Raw genomic sequence first — 19,684 nt, 5'->3', positions numbered from 1 at the left:
CTAGGGACGTCAGATCCTTTGTTTGGTTTGGTCTGAGGAATTTGTTGGAACCAGTCAGTCAGATCATTGCCTCACCATATCTCAATTTGATATGGACCTTTGTTGCCCTGTCACTTTGTCGCTTGTTGCTAAATCGCAGCTACAAATCACCTACTTCCATAGGAAATGACTAGACGCCTTTTGCTCTGTTGCCTGCTGAAGGAATACAGGGTTCACCTACTTTAGTAAAATATTTCCTAACCTTTCTCCTGATTTCTCTGGTTTTTTTTAGACCTGGGTTTGTTCTCTACTAAGTCCTTGGTGGAGGCGAATGGTGAACATGCTGTGGAAGTGAGGACTCAGGTGCAGCAGCGAGCTGATGAAAATTGGAACCATGCCGGCTCAGCTCAGACTTGGCCATGTGAAAGCAGCCGATCCCACACCACCATTGCCAAGTATGCTCAGTATCAGGCCTCCAGCTTCCAGGAGAGCTTACAGGTACATATGCAAATGCACAAAGACGTTCTTTATGGTTTTACATTGAACTATTCATACTGTAAAAACTTCTTTGTCTACAGCTAAGTATAACCCACCCATTAACATCAGTAACCAAAAGGAAATCTTGTGGCTCTTGTTGTTTTATAAATAAAGCTGCATTTCATCCCAAGAATTTTTTTTTCTCCAGCGCACTGTCCCAGCAACTCCAGTATGTCCATGTCTTTCTACAATCATCAGCATTAGGTGCAGGCCTCACAAGAAGCACACACTGTGTAGTAAGAGCAGAGTTCATAATCTTTTCTACTTTTATGCATCTCTTTCAGGAAGAGAAGGACAGCGAGGATGAAGATGAGGGAGAGAAAAAATCTGAACCAGTCGAGTTGAAATCAGAGGCTTTGTCCATCTCTCCTTCTGTCTCCGGCACATCCAAGTCAGAAGATGCCTTACTTAATTTATTATCTCTGAATGTTTACTCATCATCATCTGGCTCTCCAGTGATGTGTTGCTCACTGTGGGAAATTATGTGTATCTCTTTTTCTTTTAGCGCTGATCAGAAAGCGATCGGGAAAATCATCAAATTTGGAACCAACATTGACCTCTCTGACCCAAAGAGGTAAGACAGATATGCACAACCAATGGTGATCTAATAAAGAAAATCTTTTTTTTACATTTGTGACTGTCAACACAGCTGAGCAGTGGTTTTATACGCTGAAGGGAACTTGGCTAGTAAAAAAATCTGTCCACCGCAACTATAAGTATATTGGAAAGGTGAGCAGGCTAGTGACAGAACCTATAGAAATGCGAGTGAATAGCAAATCAAGCAGAGAAGCTTGCAGTGGCAATTCCTATACATCTCCCTGAATGCTGGGCTACCAGAAGCAGCTTTGGAGGAATTGGAGAGTCCTGGTCACCCATGTATGCTGAGCTTTGTGGAGCATTCCCATCACAACACATCAGGACAAGCAACAATAAAGGTTACCTAGGTTAAGTTTCCATAGATGAGCCCCTCTGAGAGTTCTTTTGCTGAACCTTCTGGCTTCAGAGTCCCATTGAACAGGAGCAACTGTTATGGAGCTTGGAAGAATGGACTTATGGTGTGTCAAAGACTTTGAAGAGGGTCTTTGGTTTTTGTTTTTTTATTTAGGTGGAAAACCCAAGAAGTGTTGTACCTGCCTAGAAGACGTGGGCCATAGCCATTCCCTAACTGCTTTGACCTTACCAAGGTTCATTTGAATGCTGCTCATGGAAACCTCCAAAGCCCATAAGTAGAAATTGGGTACATGAAATGTAGTCTTCTCTAATTTGACATACAAGTGGTCCTTCAGAAGTAGCCAGAAATATCCCTGGTGGGTCTTGGACAGATACAAAGCAGGGGAGATTTGTGAATGCTTGAAAGGCATACGGAGCGTTAACCATTCCAGAGGGCATGTCTGTGTACTCATAGTGGCCACTGAGGGTGTTGAACATGATTTTTCCTCACCTCCTTGCCGGATGCGGCCTAGATTGACTGTACCTTTCAGGTCCAGCTTGGTATTGATGGTGTACTCACAGGGGGGGAGCAGATACCACTGTTTTTATGGTATCTTATTGAAGTCCTTGGAATGAATACATGGCCTGAGGCCAGTGCATTTCACCCAACAGGAGAGGTGGACAGGTGGATAAACCCAGAGGCAAAGAATTACCCATCCATAGATGCTCTCTTTCAGGTGATAAGAGAAGGAATAGCCTGGGGCCTAGAAATGGTACTGTTGGTTATCCCCAGAGAGGGTAACTGGCAGTTGGACCCTGGAGGCTGGGTACACAGGAGAATATCATCAAAGGCCTTCTGATTCTGGAGGAAACCTGAAAGTTTCTGACAGTTTGGGCAGGCAAAAATACAATAGCCAGGTTTTGTAGAGGAGAGATAGCAGTTTTCCCTCATCCCTGTGGCTCTTCTCCTTTGGAAACTGTTGTTTTCTCCCCAGTTTCATATGATCCTCTGAAGTGAGAGCTTACGTCTTATGAAGGTGGGTTTGTGGGAGTTTGTAACCCTGAGATTCTTGAGAAACCCACTCTGTTTTCTTTCTGGTGCTAAGGGAGATGTTGATAATTGCCTCCAGATCAGTTGCTGTTAGATTGTCGACTTATCCTTAAGATCCTCTGCTAGGGCACTGTAGATGGTAGCAACTACTGCATTCGAGTTCCATTTGCAGATTTGTGCATGGTGGGAGGGTTGTGTATGACTGTGTTTTCAGAGAGTGCTGTGTTTTTGACTGCAGGTGGAAGCCCCAGCTGCAGGAGTTGCTGAAGTTGCCAGTGTTCATGCGTGTTTCTTCAAGTGATAACATGCTGAGCCATGTGGGTCACACCATTCTGGGCATGAACACCGTCCAACTGTATATGAAGGTTCCAGGCAGCAGAACTCCAGGTCTCCACACACTTCTTCATGTAAAATATGTTCCCAAAACCTCTTGAATATGGAGATAGTCTCTTTGACATGATGCAATGTGTCATTTTCTTTAGGCCACCAGGAGAACAACAACTTCTGCTCTGTGAACATCAACATCGGCCCTGGAGACTGCGAGTGGTTTGCTGTGCATGAGCATTACTGGGAGGCCATCAGTGATTTCTGTGAGAAGTGAGTTGTTTCTAGTTCGCCTCTTTACAATTATTCCAGCTTTTCTTCTTCATCTCAGAATTGTGTTTTACAGAACATGATCTATATGTATCTTTCTGTGTTCAATGGCTTTGGGCCCCTTACAAATTATGCGCCAATAATTATATTCAATAGTTTGAAGTAGAGATGGATCGATCAGTGTTTTTGGGGCCAATATCGATTGCCATTCGCCTTTCAGCACGATCAGCCGATATTGATCGAGATTGGAATAGGATCCCACATTTAAAGGCACAGTAAGCAATTCTGGGGAATAGTTGTTGATATTTGAGCTCAACAGCAAAATAAATACACCCTCCCTTCAGTGCTCCATCAGAACCTCCACCCCCCAAATTTATCGACGTGTATCGCCAAGGCAAATAACAATTGTTTTTAGATCTTCGTGGCCAGCATACCCTTTGCAAACGTTGTACAGAAAAAACAGTCAGCAAACTGTCACTACCCAGTTGGGATTAGCTATGCATTAGCAAATGGGACACAACAGTACTGACCTATTGGTTCTGTGAAACAGCAAAGATAAGTTGTTCCTCACCTGCCAAGCAGAAACAGGGCAGCCTCCTCGTCCCTTTTCATGCCTTTCAACTCTCAGTGAAGCTGAAGTCAGCTTCTTTTCGCCAGTTTCTTGTGCGAATTATCCCGTTCGACCTTAAATGGTGTAGCATTCTGGTGCCTTAGGCTAGCAGAACTATTGAAATAACCGGTGCCTACACAACCAGCACAGCTAACAGGCCAAAACAGTCCTCCTGCTTCAGAGATGGATTTTTTAAAAAAGAGCGGAAATATGCATTTGAATTTGGTTTCCTAATCGCTAGCTTCTTGTTCTGATTTTCACATTCCACCTTAAATGGTGCAGCAGTTATATGATCATTAGTTTTACGTCACTGCTCAGCTCTCAGGATCAGCTACGTTAGAGAAATATGCATATTTGGGCTGAAAAACATTTGAACACACCTGAATAAATAAAATTGGGAACTTCTTTAAGCCTGTTGGAAAAGCATCCCAGGTGGCTTCTCATGAAACTCTTTGAGGGGAGTGTGCAAATCTGCAACAAGGCAAAGAGGGCTAAATCTAGGTTAGCAGAGTGTTTTGATTTGTTGAACAAATTTCTTGGTTATTTTATAGCTGTTTTATAATTTTGATGTTCATAAAAATGGGTCGATGAGTCCAAACCTAGACTGCACTACAAGAAATGATCTCAGCTAGTGAAATCATCTTAGGTGTAGTCAATGCTTCTAATATTTCTCGTGGTGATAGTTAAAGACATTCTACTTCTTTTTAGTGATTTTATCTAATAAAATAATCTTATTCCATTAGCAGATAATTTGACTTGTCGTTCTCAGGCATGGAGTAGACTACCTGACTGGCTCATGGTGGCCTGTTCTAGAAGATCTGTACCAGGCCAACATCCCCGTGTACCGTTTCATCCAGCGCCCAGGAGACCTGGTGTGGATCAATGCCGGCACTGTGCACTGGGTGCAGGCCGTGGGCTGGTGCAACAACATTGCCTGGAACGTGGGCCCTCTCAACTGTGAGTACTGACTGTGTACACCAGGGGGTGCTAGAGTTGATAAGTCTCAAGCGTCCTTTTATGTAACTTTACATATAGTTGCTGCCATTGAAATAAAACTTTGACCATTTCTGTTGGTTCATTCATCACAAAATGCTGAGTTTTATCAAATGTAATAAAATAAAGACGAGTGAAATATTCTGGATAAAACTACATGTCAGTAAACGAGATGTTTTGTGTTGGTGCAGAAGATGAATTTAGCTGAAAGGGACATATGTGATGCTTATTGAGGTTCCAGCTTTGCTTAGTTGCAGTTGAGCTCTAGGTGAGAGAGGTTTCCGTAAAAAATGAGATTGCTTTTACGATATGCTTGGTTTACGTTTGGCTCGTGGGATCCGTGTGTGTTCTGTTTCTGAGTAAATTGCATGTGCGTGTTTGTCCTCCCAGCGTACCAGTATCAGCTTGCTCTGGAGCGCTTCGAGTGGAACGAGGTCAAAAAGGTCAAGTCTATTGTTCCCATGATTCATGTCTCCTGGAATGTCGCCCGTACAATCAAGATAACAGACCCGAACACTTACAAAATGATCAGGTGAGTTCAGCGTATTTGTGTAGAGGCTTGTTTCTGTGCTGCCGGATGGAAAACAGTAATTTTAGGGTCCGCGTTGTAGTAAGACGTGATTCATGAAGAATTCCCAGAGAGCAAAATCAGATGCTAAATCTGACACCTCCACATTCTGAAAAGCATTCAAAAGTTTGGGGACACTGCTTTCTTTGGAAATGGGTAATGAGTAATGTTTGACTTTGTCTCTTACTGTTTTGTTAATTAAACAAGAACAAATATTTGCAAATGTTGGGTTAGCCTAAAGCAGATATGTGATACTCCTTTGAGTATATTTTTATCTTCAACTGTCTTCCTTGAGGAGGTTTTGCATAAAAATTATGATTTGAATATTTTCACTTGAAAGGTTTAGGTAGATAGATAGATAGATAGATAGATAGACAAACAAATAGAACTTTATTGATCACAAAGGCAACTTGCAGTGTTACCGTAGCATATAATTGCACATAAACGTACATATATTAGGTAGAAATAAAAATTGAAACAAAAACAGACATAAATTAGGCAGATATAAGAATTAGACATAAGTTAGAATAAAGTATGAGAGAGATTAGAAAAAAGATCAGTAAAAATAGGTGTGGCATTTGGCTTTATTCCTCTTAGTCCTCTAAATAAACTGATTTAGGCTTTGACATGGGAAGTTATTGCAAACTGACAAATGTCTATTCATATCATACGTATGTATGCATGTATGTATGTGCGTGCGTGTGTTTGGGCTGGTTTGAATGACCCTGTCCTGTTCCTCCTGCAGGCACTGCCTCCTGCAATCCATGAAGCATATCCAGATCCTGCGGGACCAGCTGATAGCAGCAGGGAAAAAGATCTTCTACCAAAGCCGAGTGAAGGATGAACCGGCCTACTACTGCAACGAGTGCGACGTGAGTTACACGCCCAGCTCTGATCTGCAGTGCACGTGTCTGAGGTTTTACAAGCACTCATAGTAACAAACACATGTGCTTTATTATACCTATCTCTGCCAATAATACCATAACAGAACAAGCCCAGAGTTAATGATTAACTTCAGTTACCTTCACAACAACAGTAAACGTGAGGGGGAAATGTGTTCTTCTGTTCTTCACACTTTTACAGTATATACAGTCTTACACAGACACCACATGGATTATTTAAATCCCATCAGCGGTGTCTGATTTAATTTAATGAAGGATTTATTAGATAAACCACACACTGGATGATAACTACAAATAATACTGGGTTAGTAAGAGGTTTGGAAATTTAATTGCATTAAAAATCACTGCTTATTGTATTATTGTTGTTTTTATTTATTCAAGTGTTAGTGTTTTTGAGAAAATAAACACTTACTGACCAAGTAAACAGATTCATAAATTCTTATTACACATATATATTATAAATGGGCCATGTTATTATATATAGATTTGTAATAATAATAATAAGTACCTATATGCAATATATATATATAAAAATACATGGGGCATATGATTATTACATATAAGAAGCTACATTTTTATAATACACATTGGATATGTTATTGTTACATATAGGTATTTAGATATATAATACATGTTGGACACATTATTACTACATATAAATATTTGCATACCTATAACACATGTTGGATACATTATTGATATAAACATTTGCAGATATATATTACATATGAGATATACAAGATTGTGCACGTTTTACATAGGAATCTATATTTAAAAGGCTATTTAACTGGATAATAAGCATTTATTTGCTCAGAAAAACACTAATATTAAAATAAACACAAATTATATTCATATAATAAGTAATGATTTTATGTCTGTCCATGTGTTCATTTCCAAACCTCTTGTGGCATCCTAGCATTATTTGAGTTATCGTCTAATACCTGGTCTAATCTAATGAATACTTCATTAATTTAAATCAGGTGACTGGAATCTAACCAGTTTATGCAATGACTGGAGTGCAGCGAGAAACCTGGGAACTTCAAACTAGCTCATAAGATATGAAGAACTTTTCTGAAAACAAGAATTTCTTGTTGCTTTTCGCTGTTTCACCCTTTTTTTGCACAGCACTGTATGCATGACCTCCATGATTGACGTTGCATAACAGCAGCCGTGTGTGTTTGTGCAGGTGGAGGTGTTCAACCTGCTCTTCGTGACCAGCGAGAGCAGCAGTAGGAAGACGTACGTGGTGCACTGTGAGGATTGCGCTCGGCAGCGCAGCCCCAGCCTGGGCGGAGTGGTGGTGCTGGAGCAGTACAGAGTGGAGGAGCTAATGAGCACATACGATAACTTCAGCCTGGTGAGATAGACACGAACACTTACACTGATTCGCCGGTTTATCAGAAGCCCCTACAGAGTTGCTTCACTTTTTGGCCATTTTATCGGAAACACGTACCATATAGGTGCATGTTGTAGGTGTACGGTTACAGACTGGAGCCCATCTGCTGCTGGACAGTGTGTCAGCCCTAAAAATATCCAGCAGGTCAGAAAATGACCGTTAAGGAAGGGCTAGAAGATGCAAATTGTGCATCAACAGATGAGCTACAATCTCTAACTGTACACACTTAAAAATGATGGTTCTTCAGGGTTTCCTTGGTAACAAAGGAAAATAAGACCATGCTTAGAAAGGGTTTATGAATGTTTTAATAATAGTTTGGTAATGGTTATTAGTTACGTCATAACACTTTATTAATCATTAATAAGCAGTTATAACATTAATAAAAAGGGCAAAAGTGAGCTGTTATAACTGATTAATATGAAAATGAGGTGAAGCTGACATTTAATGCTGACTGATGAAGAAGATGAAGAGCGGTAAACATTAAATCGGAGGTTTAACTGTATAAATGAAGGTTTCACTACTAGGCAAACAAACAGGTCACTGTTGCCCTTTTTATTTAAGTGTTATAAATGCTTATTAATGATTTTAAGGATTTATAACCATTAATAAACCCATTTTAAACCATCCATGAACTTATGAAGGTAGTCTTATTTTAAAGTGGTACCAATGGTTCTATATAGAACTTTGATCACTCAAAGAACCTTGGCATGGTTCTTCACATCATGAAAGTGTTCCTTAGACAAATGGAGAATGTGCTATAGATGGTTCTTTTTGAAAATTGTTCTATATAGTACCAAAAAGGGTTCTTCTACTGGTACGATGTCAAGCTTGTCACAATAGAACCTTTTTTGGTGCTATATAGGTTCCATATAGAACCATTTACAGCACATTCTACACCAATCTGATGAATCCTTTCACGATGCAAAGAACCTTTAATCATGCAAAGGGTTCTTTGAGTGTTCATGGTTCTATATGGAACTGGTTTCTTTACTAAAGAACCCTTGAAGAATCATCATATTAAGTCTGTACAGCAGCAAGGTGAAGCTACAAGAGAGGGGTTTCTGATAAAGTGGCCAATAATGAACTTCTGAGCGCTTCCACTAACATCAGTTTGGTCAGACAGTCGACAATGGAAATAATATTTTGTCTGTTTAACCTAAAAATGTATTTCATAATTGGGCCCAATTCATACCTGGCATTAACATGTGTCTTGGGTGATCTGTTCATAAGTGGACAGTGGGGGGTAGGTGTCCGATTGTTCCGATCGAATTACTTAAATAGCACCAAAAATATAGAGAAATTCTGTCACTCAATACCAAATTTCAGTGCCTAAGTAGTCAGTCTTGCCAGCGTCAATCAGCATGCTTGTTCCAAAATCCTGACTGCTGATTGGCTGTCTAAATTACGTTCTGTAAACACGTTATTAACATCAGTGATTCTTGACCGCTCAGCAACCTGTTTCAGTAAGTAGATAAACCCACTTCCAGCACTTCTCACTCGTTTCTAGTTCAAGCCACACCCACATCCAGTCTGTTAACTAACAGGATGTAAATAAACACAAATATGTGTAATTAATATAATCAAATAAAATATTTTTTCCTCATAATTCTCCGATCAGATGGATGATGCTGTTGTTTCTCAGTGTATGAAATGTTGTTGAGCTGCTAGTGAGCAATGAGGGGCGAAAGGGAGGGGTGAGAACCCCCTGCTGTGAAAAACAATTCACACCTCTCCACTAAGACAGCCATGCCAAAATAAAAGTGCAGCTTTGTTCATATCAAACAGTCCTTAACAGAGGGCAAAATAAAAAATGGCATTTAAATAAAATAAGAACACTTTTATAAAATGTTGACTGACATACGAAAACGAAAATCCAGTTCACTTCCGGTTTTGTAAATCATATGCATTTCCAACATTATTTAAGAAAAAAATAAGTGAGGTTCAAAATTTGCATATTATGGCTGCTTTGAAAAAAGGTTACAAGAACATATAGAATAAGTATTGCTCAAGAAATGATACTGAAATCAGAGTATTAGTATTCATATCCAAAATTTTATAATGATAGCCAGCCTGGGTAAACAGCGCTAAATACAGGTGTAAACAGAGTCCGGTGTGTCTTCAGAGGCCATCAAGGCCACAAAACTTTCATTCGTGTGAATTCTAAATGCACACTGAGTGAACGCTTTATATGCTAGCAGTCCGTGCGGTCTATACACTTTTACTTGAAAAAGGACTTACAGGACTTTTTTTCTAACAACAAGCACAGCAGGAGATTAAATCTAATTTAGGCGCATTTGAGACACATGGAAATGCCAGGTGTAAACATAAGTGTTGTCCACTTATGATCAGATCACTTGAGAACAAAGATATATACACCGACGATTCACTTCATTAAGTCCACCTCGTTGTGTCTACACTCACTGTCTATTCTATCAGCTCCACTGACCATATAGTTTCACTCTGTAGTTCTACAGTTACAGACTGTAGTCCATCTGTTTCTCTGCATACTTTGTTACCCTGTTCTTCAGTGGTCAGGACCCCTATGGACTCCCACAGAGCAGGTACTATTTGGGTGGTGGATCATTCTCAGCACCACAGTAACACTGACGTGATGGTGGTGTGTTGCACTGGTGCAAGTGGATCAGACACAGCAGTGCTGCTGGAGTTTTTAAACACTGTGTCCACTCACTGTCCACTCTATTAGACACTTCTACCATGCCCCAACAAAGTATGCAGAGAAACAGATGGACTAAAGTCTGTAGCTGTAGAATTACCAAGTGCTCCTCTATGGTCAGTGGAGCTGATAAAATGGACAGTGAGTGTAGAAACAAGGAGGTGGACTTAATGAAGTGGACGGTCGGTGTATATCTAGACTGCTTACAGAGGGCCGCTACTGAAGCCGCCGCTTATGCAGCACATACTCTGAAAGAAAGTGCTCCCTATAGACCTGCATTGATTTATAACGTCTTGGTTTTCTTTCACAATCTAATGCACTTTGAAGTCATCTACCATTACAATAAAGCTCATTTTCGCTAGCGCCTCTATTGGAGTCAGTGCGTAACGTTAGCAGCAGGAGTGTGCTTTCACTTCTCTGCACTGGATTTAGCACTATTTACGTCAAATCCACTACGTAAATAAGGAGCTGGCAAGACATACATGTTACTAATTCTTAGTTTTGTGAGTTTGTCAGAAAATATTTCAACTTAAAATCTGAACTACACTCTTACAAAGGTTATATTTAGTATGTTTGCAGACATTTTCCTTCATATATATGCAGCTTGTGACTGCAAACAAGTTATGGGCATTTATGCGCTTACTGCAGTTCTAAGTTGCTGTCTTAATGTAAACATTTCATAATTACTGTGCAAAGTTTATGCACAGTTTATTTATTCATTTTGATTCTAAACAACACATGCTTTTTTTAGATACCCCAACTAGTCTGTATGAACACTGATGAGTTCGGATATCCATATATTCAAATTGCTACATCCATCTCTATAAATAATGGCTCGGATAGCCTACACTCTTAAAGAAGACGGTTCATCAAAGCTTCTTTAGTAAAGAAAATGGCTCTATATAGAATCATGAACACTCAAAGAACCGTTTGTGTGATTAAAAGAATTCCTTGCATCATGATTGATGGAGAATGTGCTGTAGATGGTTCTAGATAGAACTGTTTTGGAAAGGATTCTATATAGCACCAAAAGGCATCTGTTTGTTTGATGTCAAGCTTGTAACAATGGAAGGTGCTGTATAGAACCATCTACAGCACATTCTCCATCAATCTGAAAAACTCTTCCATGATGCAAAGAACGCTTTAATCACACAAAGAGTTCTTTGTTCTATACAGAACCATTTTCTCTTCTAAAGAAACCCTTGATGAACCATCTTTTTGTAAGTGTGTAGGTTTGTCATAAAATTAAAGGAAATTAAATGTCTTGCCACAGCACACAGTGTGAAAACTGAGCAGTGAAGGGGCACCAATATGGCAACAAAATGGCTTCATATTGTGGTGTATAAAGAAGTGATGTCATCACTATATATATATATATAGTATATATATATGTAGGGTGATTCAAAAATCAAATTTCAAAGCACCATATTTTTACAACCGAGAGGCGCATAGGAACCAATCACATACCAACTGAAAGAGGGGGTCATAGAGTTTCTGACTGACACCAGAAGATGGCTCCCTTCAGTCTGAGAGGAGATGAGACCCCTGAGCAGAAAGTGTTAAACCGTTTACAATTTACTGCGTTGTTCTGTAATGACTTAAAATAAATAAAATACATCGTTTTGAAATCAGATGAATCTTTTTGAATCACCCTGTATATATATATATATACATGTCGCTGCTGTCGGAAGAAAACCATCACCATTTTTATCATTTTTCAGTTTTTGACATTTGAAAATGCCTGTTGGACCAAAAGAAACGGCCCAAAATTACTTGGAAATAAGTTCCATTGGTTCCACTGGTTCCATTGACTTACATTAAAAATAAAATGTTTTTTCCTTCTCCTGTAAAGTTACCATTTTGGAGATACGAGGTTTTCTTCTGACAGCAGCGATATATATGTATATATATATATATCGCTGCTGTCAGAACAAAACCCCCTATATATATATATATATATATATATATATATATATATATATATATATATATATATATATATAGTTCAAGCTGGATGTTAATACCAGGTGTGAACAGGGTCTTAGCTAAACTCATAAAAAAAACAAACCCATAAATCTCTGACATGCTAAAACATGCTTTTTCTCTTAGTAGTGGACGATATACCGGCTCATCCGGTAGTTCGTCCAGTATACAGATTGAATTTCTTCTTAAGGTATGAGTTTTGTTTACCTAGTGCAAAACACACACTCTCACCATCTGTGTAGTGAGTTGCAGAGGTAAGTTATTCCAGTTGGAAATGAGCTGAGAGGCTCCGCAGCTTCTCGGCTAACACTTTTCCTTTGTTTAGCAGGGACGGTACGCATGACCCAACATCATTATAGCATACAGTAAATGTGCCAGATTTGGCCAAATCTGCTGTCCCTGGGCAGGAAGTCGATCTCACAAAGGCAAAAACACCAACAGGGCAACATTAAAAAGTGCTTAGTTATAAAACATGTTAAACAAAATCAATAAAACACAAACACAAAACAAGGATGCAAAACAGGTAATAGAGTTAAACGCTATGTTGGCAGATTTTTAGCACATTTTTTAAATAGCTTAATACTTATCAAACGTCTTAAATCAGAGGGAGGAAATATAGATAGCCTGAATGGCTTGTAATATTTACCAAATTACAGAAGCATCTGATGCTCATAGATAATTCAGGCAACAATATTTAGCACCAGTTTTGCTGACCTAGAGAAGCCACTAATGGCCTTTATCTCCTTAGGCATTAAGAGCAATATTGACATCAGTCTATGCATTGTTCACTTTGTTTTTCACAATAAAAATGTTGTAGATGTTCTTCAGTTAATCGTGGTTCTTATTAAAAGTGAAGGGAAGTCATAGAGTAATACGCTGCTGTTAATATACAAAAACAGGTTTAATGAAGCATCCAAAAAAACATAAATACACAATCCCTTGATGCACCGAAACCGCCGAAAAAAAACGGAATTAAACTGTTTTTTACAGTCGTATGCAAAACTTTGAATACCAAAACAACCCCCAACACCCCCCACCCTGGTCAAAATATTTTTTTTAACCATGAAAATATGTTAACACATCCTCTACAGGAACTTAAACATGACAAAAAATATTAGGGCTCAATTAAAATTCATTTGCTGCGTTTATCAAAACCTAAAATGTAGCAGTGCCATGACTTTTGCACAGGCCACATTTTACGTGTGCTGTGTTCGGCAAATATGCAGCAATTGGGCATTAAAGTGTGTTTTCTGTAGAGGTCGTGTTAACTATTTTAATATTTATGTATTATTTAACGTCAACAAAAAAACATGGAATTTGACCGGGGCGCCCAAACTTTTGCACACGACTGTAATCCTTCCCGGCCACGCCGCCCACTATTACTGTCTCTCTCTCTTTCAGGCTCCCTCGCCGTGTCCTAAGTGAAGCCGACGTGTGATGTCACAGCCATAACCAAATCCCTGCTCGTCCGCAGCAGTGCCAACTTTCAGTTCTCTGGTTTTTTTTTTTTTGGTTTGTTTTTGTTTGTTGTTGTATTTATTTTTCCACAACCACTACTGCAAACTCTCTCTGCGTTACCAATCAGCAAAGCTGTTTACTCAGTACTGTTTACAGACAGCGCATCAGCAGAAGGTCTCCGGCTCGGTTGTCTTCCTCCACCAGCTCTACTGACGGGACGCTCAGCGTCACAGAGTCTTCAGAATGACTCGCGAGGTGCCACAGACTCGAACCCGGTGCACACTGGACTCGTAATGTGAACTGTGTTTAAGAAAAACGTTCCACAGAGGAAACTGCTGTGATTTTTGTTTTGTCAATATTTAAAGGAAAAAAAAAAAAGAATAGAAAGTAGGCGGAGTCAACACGTGAATTAATTCAGGTACTATTGTAGTTTACATTTATGCAAATCTGCGGAGGTTTTTTTTTCCCCGTCTGGTTATTCGGTGTCTCGGATTTTGCTGAACAAGTGGTGCTTTGATACGACACGAAACAGCAGCTCTCCGCTGAAGGAGCTAATGCTAATTACGACAGTGGCATTATTTCGGGTGTTTTTTTTAATTCATTTTTATCGTTGTTTTGTTGTCGTCATTGTTGTTTTCGTTGTGCTGTCATATTTACTACGACTCTAATCTTTGTAAATGCTGTTTTGCATATTTATCCGGGTGCTATTTTGTTCTCTTTTCAAAAATTTACAAAGGTATTCAACTAAAAAAAAAAAAAATATTAAAAATTTTTTTAACAGCCTACAGCTACACCGTTTTGGCCTTGTGACTTGTATTTAGACGACAAAAAAAATACAAATAAATAAATAAAGGCAGAAAATTTGCATATTTCTCAGAGCATTAAGCATATTAGCTAAACAATAAAGTACACGTCACAAATCTCTCCAAAAATACGGGTTGAATCCAGAGACGTATTCGCATTTGTCTAGAAAACCGTGAGTGTTTCAGTGGAGTTTTTTATTTTTTGTATTATGATCATTAATATTATTATTATTATCATTATCTGAAAACAAAAAAAATCATTCCTATCGTTTCCATTCTTTCATCTTTCGAATGATTTTATTCTTCTTGATTCTCCTTTTTTTTGTTTGTTCTCAGAACTGAATTCCTGAAATCTTGTGGTTTTATTTATTCGACTGCTTCTGGCGTATTTATTGAAGATACATGGTGCTCCTCCTAAACGAGGGAAGTCCAGATTTTGTAAATGTTTTTGTTTCTGTTCCTTTTTTTTTTTAAAAAAAAAATAAAAATCGTGCTATCGTTTGGGCAGCGCCGAGGTCCAGGAGGGGGACGTCTGATTCTAAATGGTGCTCGATCCCCCTCGCCCGGCCTGCCGCTCAGTGTATATGATCTAGAGAAGTTACGTACATGAATATAACATTAATCTCACAGCTTGGTGCTTAGAACAGAGTCTGTACACCTTTATGCCCTGAATGTCTTTGTACTGTATCCTACAGATTGAAAAAAAGAGTTTTGTTTTTACGTTACATTACATGAAAATACGAGATGTTGTGATACGTGTGGATGACGACTATCATACTTGCTGTTCCGTACGATCCTTTTATGATTATAACCTGCAGATTTCGACGAGCTGTGGTTGGTTTTTTCTGTCCACTCCTCTCTGAGTGTGTTTGTCAGGTTTATTCCATTTTTGAGTTTTATGACTTCTTTACTGTATAAAGGAAGAAAGAAAGAAAAAAAAAGAAAGAAAATTGAAAATGATGAACTGAGCCAGACCTGTCTTAAACACTCGTGTGATTTTGTGTGTCATAATTGATATAATAATAACTATGACAAAAAAAAAAAAAGAAATAAAAAACATTTTGATAAATTCACAGCTCGGTTGTTCCCCATACTTCTTTTCCGCAAGTTATTTTTACGCAGAAAACAAGAGGTTTCCTCTGCCAGCTGTGGCTCCTGTAGGGGTCACCGCAGGGGTCATGAGACAGAGAGAGAATAACTCTGGGGTGACACCTTGGCGCCCTCTGCAGACGGGCCGGCGGATATCCTGGTTCCAAGGACAGGAAATCAGGTCTTCCTCCTTCATGACTCTCAGGATTTCCCCCTTAACGTTCTCTTGTTCCTGCCTTCACCGTTCCCGAGCTCCGAATGAAGGCCGACTCCCACTTTTTTAAAAAGCAATCCATTTTATGGTTCTTCTGGGTGAAATCTTACACTGCTAAAAATAAAAGCTCCTAAGTGCTTCTTGGCTTTGAAGTACAGTTCAAGGAGAAACTTTTAGTTTATATATAGTGCAGCCAACTTTTTTCAGTAACGATATGTGTCTACAAAAATGAATTAAACTGTTCCCTTGGAATTACGAGGTTCTATCTGACATTTTGGTCAAAATTGAGTTATTCACATTCTTATTCTGTGACTTTTTGAAATTATCTTAGGTTTTTTTTAAGTTGTCTGGATTTTTGGACTCTTTATCTAGAAAACAAACAGGTTCTATCTCCAAAGTCAAACTCTAACTTAGTTCTGTAAGGTTCTATCTGTGAGCCAATCAGCACTTCGAATACACACACCAGGACCAATCAGATTCTGCTTCTCTGTCGTGTCGCTGCTCTGCTCAGTGACTTCAGGAAAAGTTTATAAAACTTTATGAAACATGAAAACATGTTGGTGAAACTCTGCCTGTCGTCTTACAGCTCTTTAAAAAATCTTACTGTCTTACATTTCATACATATTAAGCTTTAAAGGTAAGTAAATACATAACATTTGAATTAATGGGCTCTTAATTACAACATAAACATTCATTTCATTCATCCATCTTTTCTTTTTCTTCTTTGTCCCAATATAAGACATTTCAGCTCATTAGAGTCACATTAAAACTAAACCTCACACGGCCTTTAGACTGACCAGCTACGCTGACCTGCTGGGACAGTTCATTACAGTAGCTGGTTGCTAAAAAATAAAAATAATAACAAATAACAAAAGAGCACAACTTTAACAGAGCTCCCAATAAATTAAAAGTGCAGTGTGCAAAATTTAGTGGTATCTAGTGGAGCGGTTACAGACTGCAGCCTCCCTCACCCCTCCCTTTCCAAGCATGTAGTAGAACGTACGGTGGCCGTCAGCATTTCTGCCGTCGTCTGTCTCGATTTCGTTTTGCTTCTTCATGTTTTCTCTTCTTTGACGGTGAGGATTCACCCTATATTGCTTTTTCTTGTACTAAGTAATAAGTCTGACCCTCCATTTGTAACAGGTGATTATACTCCAATGAGAACATGGTTTTGTAACTATATTCCATTTCTGCTAATAGATCCTCCTAAACCTTTAAAATCAGCAAATAAACATTGATTGTGCATTGAATTGTGCAGAAGTGTTATTTGTGTCACTTAGAAAATCTACAAAATGTAATTTGGCTGGGGTGCCTAAACTGTTGAATACATTGTTCTCTTGTTGGGTGGGGGTGAGGGGGTGGGGTTAGGGTAGCTCTCTGGCGGTGCCAAATTAAACATCCGCACAGACAGCCCTGACCTGGAACCTTAACATTATGATGATACTACAAACCGCAAACACTACATTAACGGCTCCTTAAAGAACCATTTATTCAATGATTCTTTAGGGAACCAAAAGTGGTTCTTCTATGGAATCTCTCCAAAAAAGTCCTCATGTCACCTTTACTTTTACAAGTGTACTCTAAGTTTCTGTGTTATTAAGGGGATGAAGTCAAAGCGAGGAATGCAGATGGAGACCACCTGGTTCCTCAGCAAGCTGGTGGTCCAGCATCTCAGTCAGAACTCACGTTGACCCGCTGCACTGCTGTACGTGGCTTGTGAACCTCATTAAACTTCTATTCATTTTTATTTAAGACTTGTTCTATGTGATCTCAGGCAGAAGAGAACCTCCTTCAGGGTTTTAGGAGAATGAAGAAGACAAAGTTGTTAAGGTCACAGCACACAAACGCTCGGCCCGCCCACACCAAAGAGAAAACAAACAAATTTAGATGTTGGTGGTGAGTTTCTAAAATGTTCTCTAATGTTGACATTAGACTTTAGGGGAGTCTAGACTTTAGATTCCCCTAAAGGTAAATGTCAACACTAGAATGATGATGTTTTGTGGAGAATGATGGTGTTTGTAGTAAGTTATTGTTGGAGAATGATGGTGTTTGTGTTAATTATTGTTGGAGAATGATGGTGTTTGTAGTAAGTTATTGTTGGAGAATGATGGTGTTTGTAGTAAGTTATTGTTGGAGAATGATGGTGTTTGTAGTAAGTTATTGTTGGAGAATGATGGTGTTTGTGTTAATTATTGTTGGAGAATGATGGTGTTTGTGTTAATTATTGTTGGAGAATGATGGTGTTTGTAGTAGTTGAGAAATTATTGTTGGAGAATGATGGTGTTTGTGTTAATTATTGTTGGAGAATGATGGTGTTTGTAGTAAATTATTGTTGGAGAATGATGGTGTTTGTTTTAATTATTGTTGGAGAATGATGGTGTTTGTAGTAAATTATTGTTGGAGAATGATAGTGTTTGTGTTAATTATTGTTGGAGAATGATGGTGTTTGTAGTAAATTATTGTTGGAGAATGATGGTGTTTGTGGTAAATTATTGTTGGAGAATGATGGTGTTTGTTTTAATTATTGTTGGAGAATGATGGTGTTTGTGGTAAATTATTGTTGGAGAATGATGGTGTTTGTTTTAATTATTGTTGGAGAATGATGGTGTTTGTAGTAAATTATTGTTGGAGAATGATGGTGTTTGTAGTAAATTATTGTTGGAGAATGATGGTGTTTGTAGTAAATTATTGTTGGAGAATGATGGTGTTTGTGTTAATTATTGTTGGAGAATGATGGTGTTTGTGGTAAATTATTGTTGGAGAATGATGGTATTTGGTAGAGAATGATGGTGTTTGGTGGCGAATGATGGTGTTTGGTTAAGAATGTCAGTGTTTGGTGAAGAATGATGGGTTTGTTGGAAAATGATTGCTGTAGAATGGTGGCATTTAGTGGATAATGGCAGGTGTTTGTTGAAAAATGATTGTTGGAGAATGATTGTTTTTGGTGAAGAATAATAGGCATTTGTTGGAAAATGATTGTTGGAGAATGATGGTGTTGGAGATTAATGGGTGTTTGTTGGAGAATGGTGGTGTTTGGTGCAGAACAAAAGTATTTGTTGAATTATAGTGTTTGGTGGAGAATGATGGTGTTTGTTGGAAAATGATTGTTGGAGAATGATGGTGTTGGAGAATGATGGTGTTTGTTGGAAAGTGATTGTTGGAAAATGATTGTTGGAGAATGATGGTGTTTGTTGGAAAGTGATTGTTGGAGAATGATGGTGTTTGTTGGAAAGTGATTGTTGGAAAGTGATTGTTGGAGAATAATGGTGTTGGAGAATGATGGTGTTTGTTGGAAAGTGACTGTTGGAAAGTGATTGTTGGAGAATAATGGTGTTGGAGAATGATGGTGTTTGTTGGAAAGTGATTGTTGGAAAATGATTGTTGGAGAATGATTGTTGGAGAATGATGGTGCATTAGGCGTGGAAGGGCCTTAGCAGAATCCTTTAGCTGAGTTAGCTTAAGTGCCCATGGTTTCTTCAAGTGTCTTTTAAGGTTCTTTTCATCAGAGCAGCTTTTGGTAACACTCAGAGTCAAACTCGTTCCTGTGGGAGTGTTTTTAATGTCAGCAGCATTTTTTTGTTGGATTTCACTTTTTGATTCATCTGTTTCTTCCCGCTCTCTGCAGATTCCACCTTTGATAGAGATTCCTTATCTTCTCCACTTCTCTTCAGTGCTGAGTTAGGAGCGGGAATGTGCTGGCAGTGATGTAAGGATTGGTCTTACACAATTAGCAGACTTGGCTGAGTCTCACATATTTTAGTGAGATAGAGGAACTGGAAAAAGATTTAATAAGGTACAGCAATTGAATAAATTAAAGGTTAAAACATTTTATTTTACTCCTAACCCTGTGATTCACTTCTCCTCCTGCAGCCTGTTGAGTAATGCCTAATCTGACTCAGCGAT

The 19,684-nt window shown here is 38.7% G+C and overlaps 1 protein-coding gene across 15 annotated transcripts in view; it reads left to right on the top strand.

Moving 5' to 3' along the window:
- kdm6bb (lysine (K)-specific demethylase 6B, b) overlaps nt 1-15,489 on the top strand; it is a 70,202-nt gene extending 54,713 nt beyond the window's left edge. For 13 of the 15 annotated variants that reach the window (XM_036594552.1, XM_036594555.1, XM_036594551.1 and 10 more), the window contains 9 exons: nt 272-477; nt 801-1,090; nt 2,736-2,884; nt 2,980-3,094; nt 4,471-4,658; nt 5,085-5,226; nt 6,008-6,134; nt 7,351-7,521; nt 13,619-15,489. In XM_036594552.1, coding sequence (XP_036450445.1) covers nt 272-477; nt 801-1,090; nt 2,736-2,884; nt 2,980-3,094; nt 4,471-4,658; nt 5,085-5,226; nt 6,008-6,134; nt 7,351-7,521; nt 13,619-13,642 — 1,412 coding nt within the window. In that variant the 3' untranslated portion in view covers nt 13,643-15,489. The remainder of the gene's footprint in view (nt 1-271; nt 478-800; nt 1,091-2,735; nt 2,885-2,979; nt 3,095-4,470; nt 4,659-5,084; nt 5,227-6,007; nt 6,135-7,350; nt 7,522-13,618) is intronic. The other 2 variants (XM_036594560.1, XM_036594561.1) reach the window with 1 other exon arrangement.
- The last annotated feature ends 4,195 nt before the right edge of the window (nt 15,490-19,684 follow it).

This window comes from Colossoma macropomum, unplaced genomic scaffold (assembly GCF_904425465.1).
Source record: "Colossoma macropomum unplaced genomic scaffold, Colossoma_macropomum, whole genome shotgun sequence".
NCBI lineage: Eukaryota > Metazoa > Chordata > Actinopteri > Characiformes > Serrasalmidae > Colossoma > Colossoma macropomum.
This window is presented reverse-complemented; position numbering and strand designations above follow the sequence as displayed.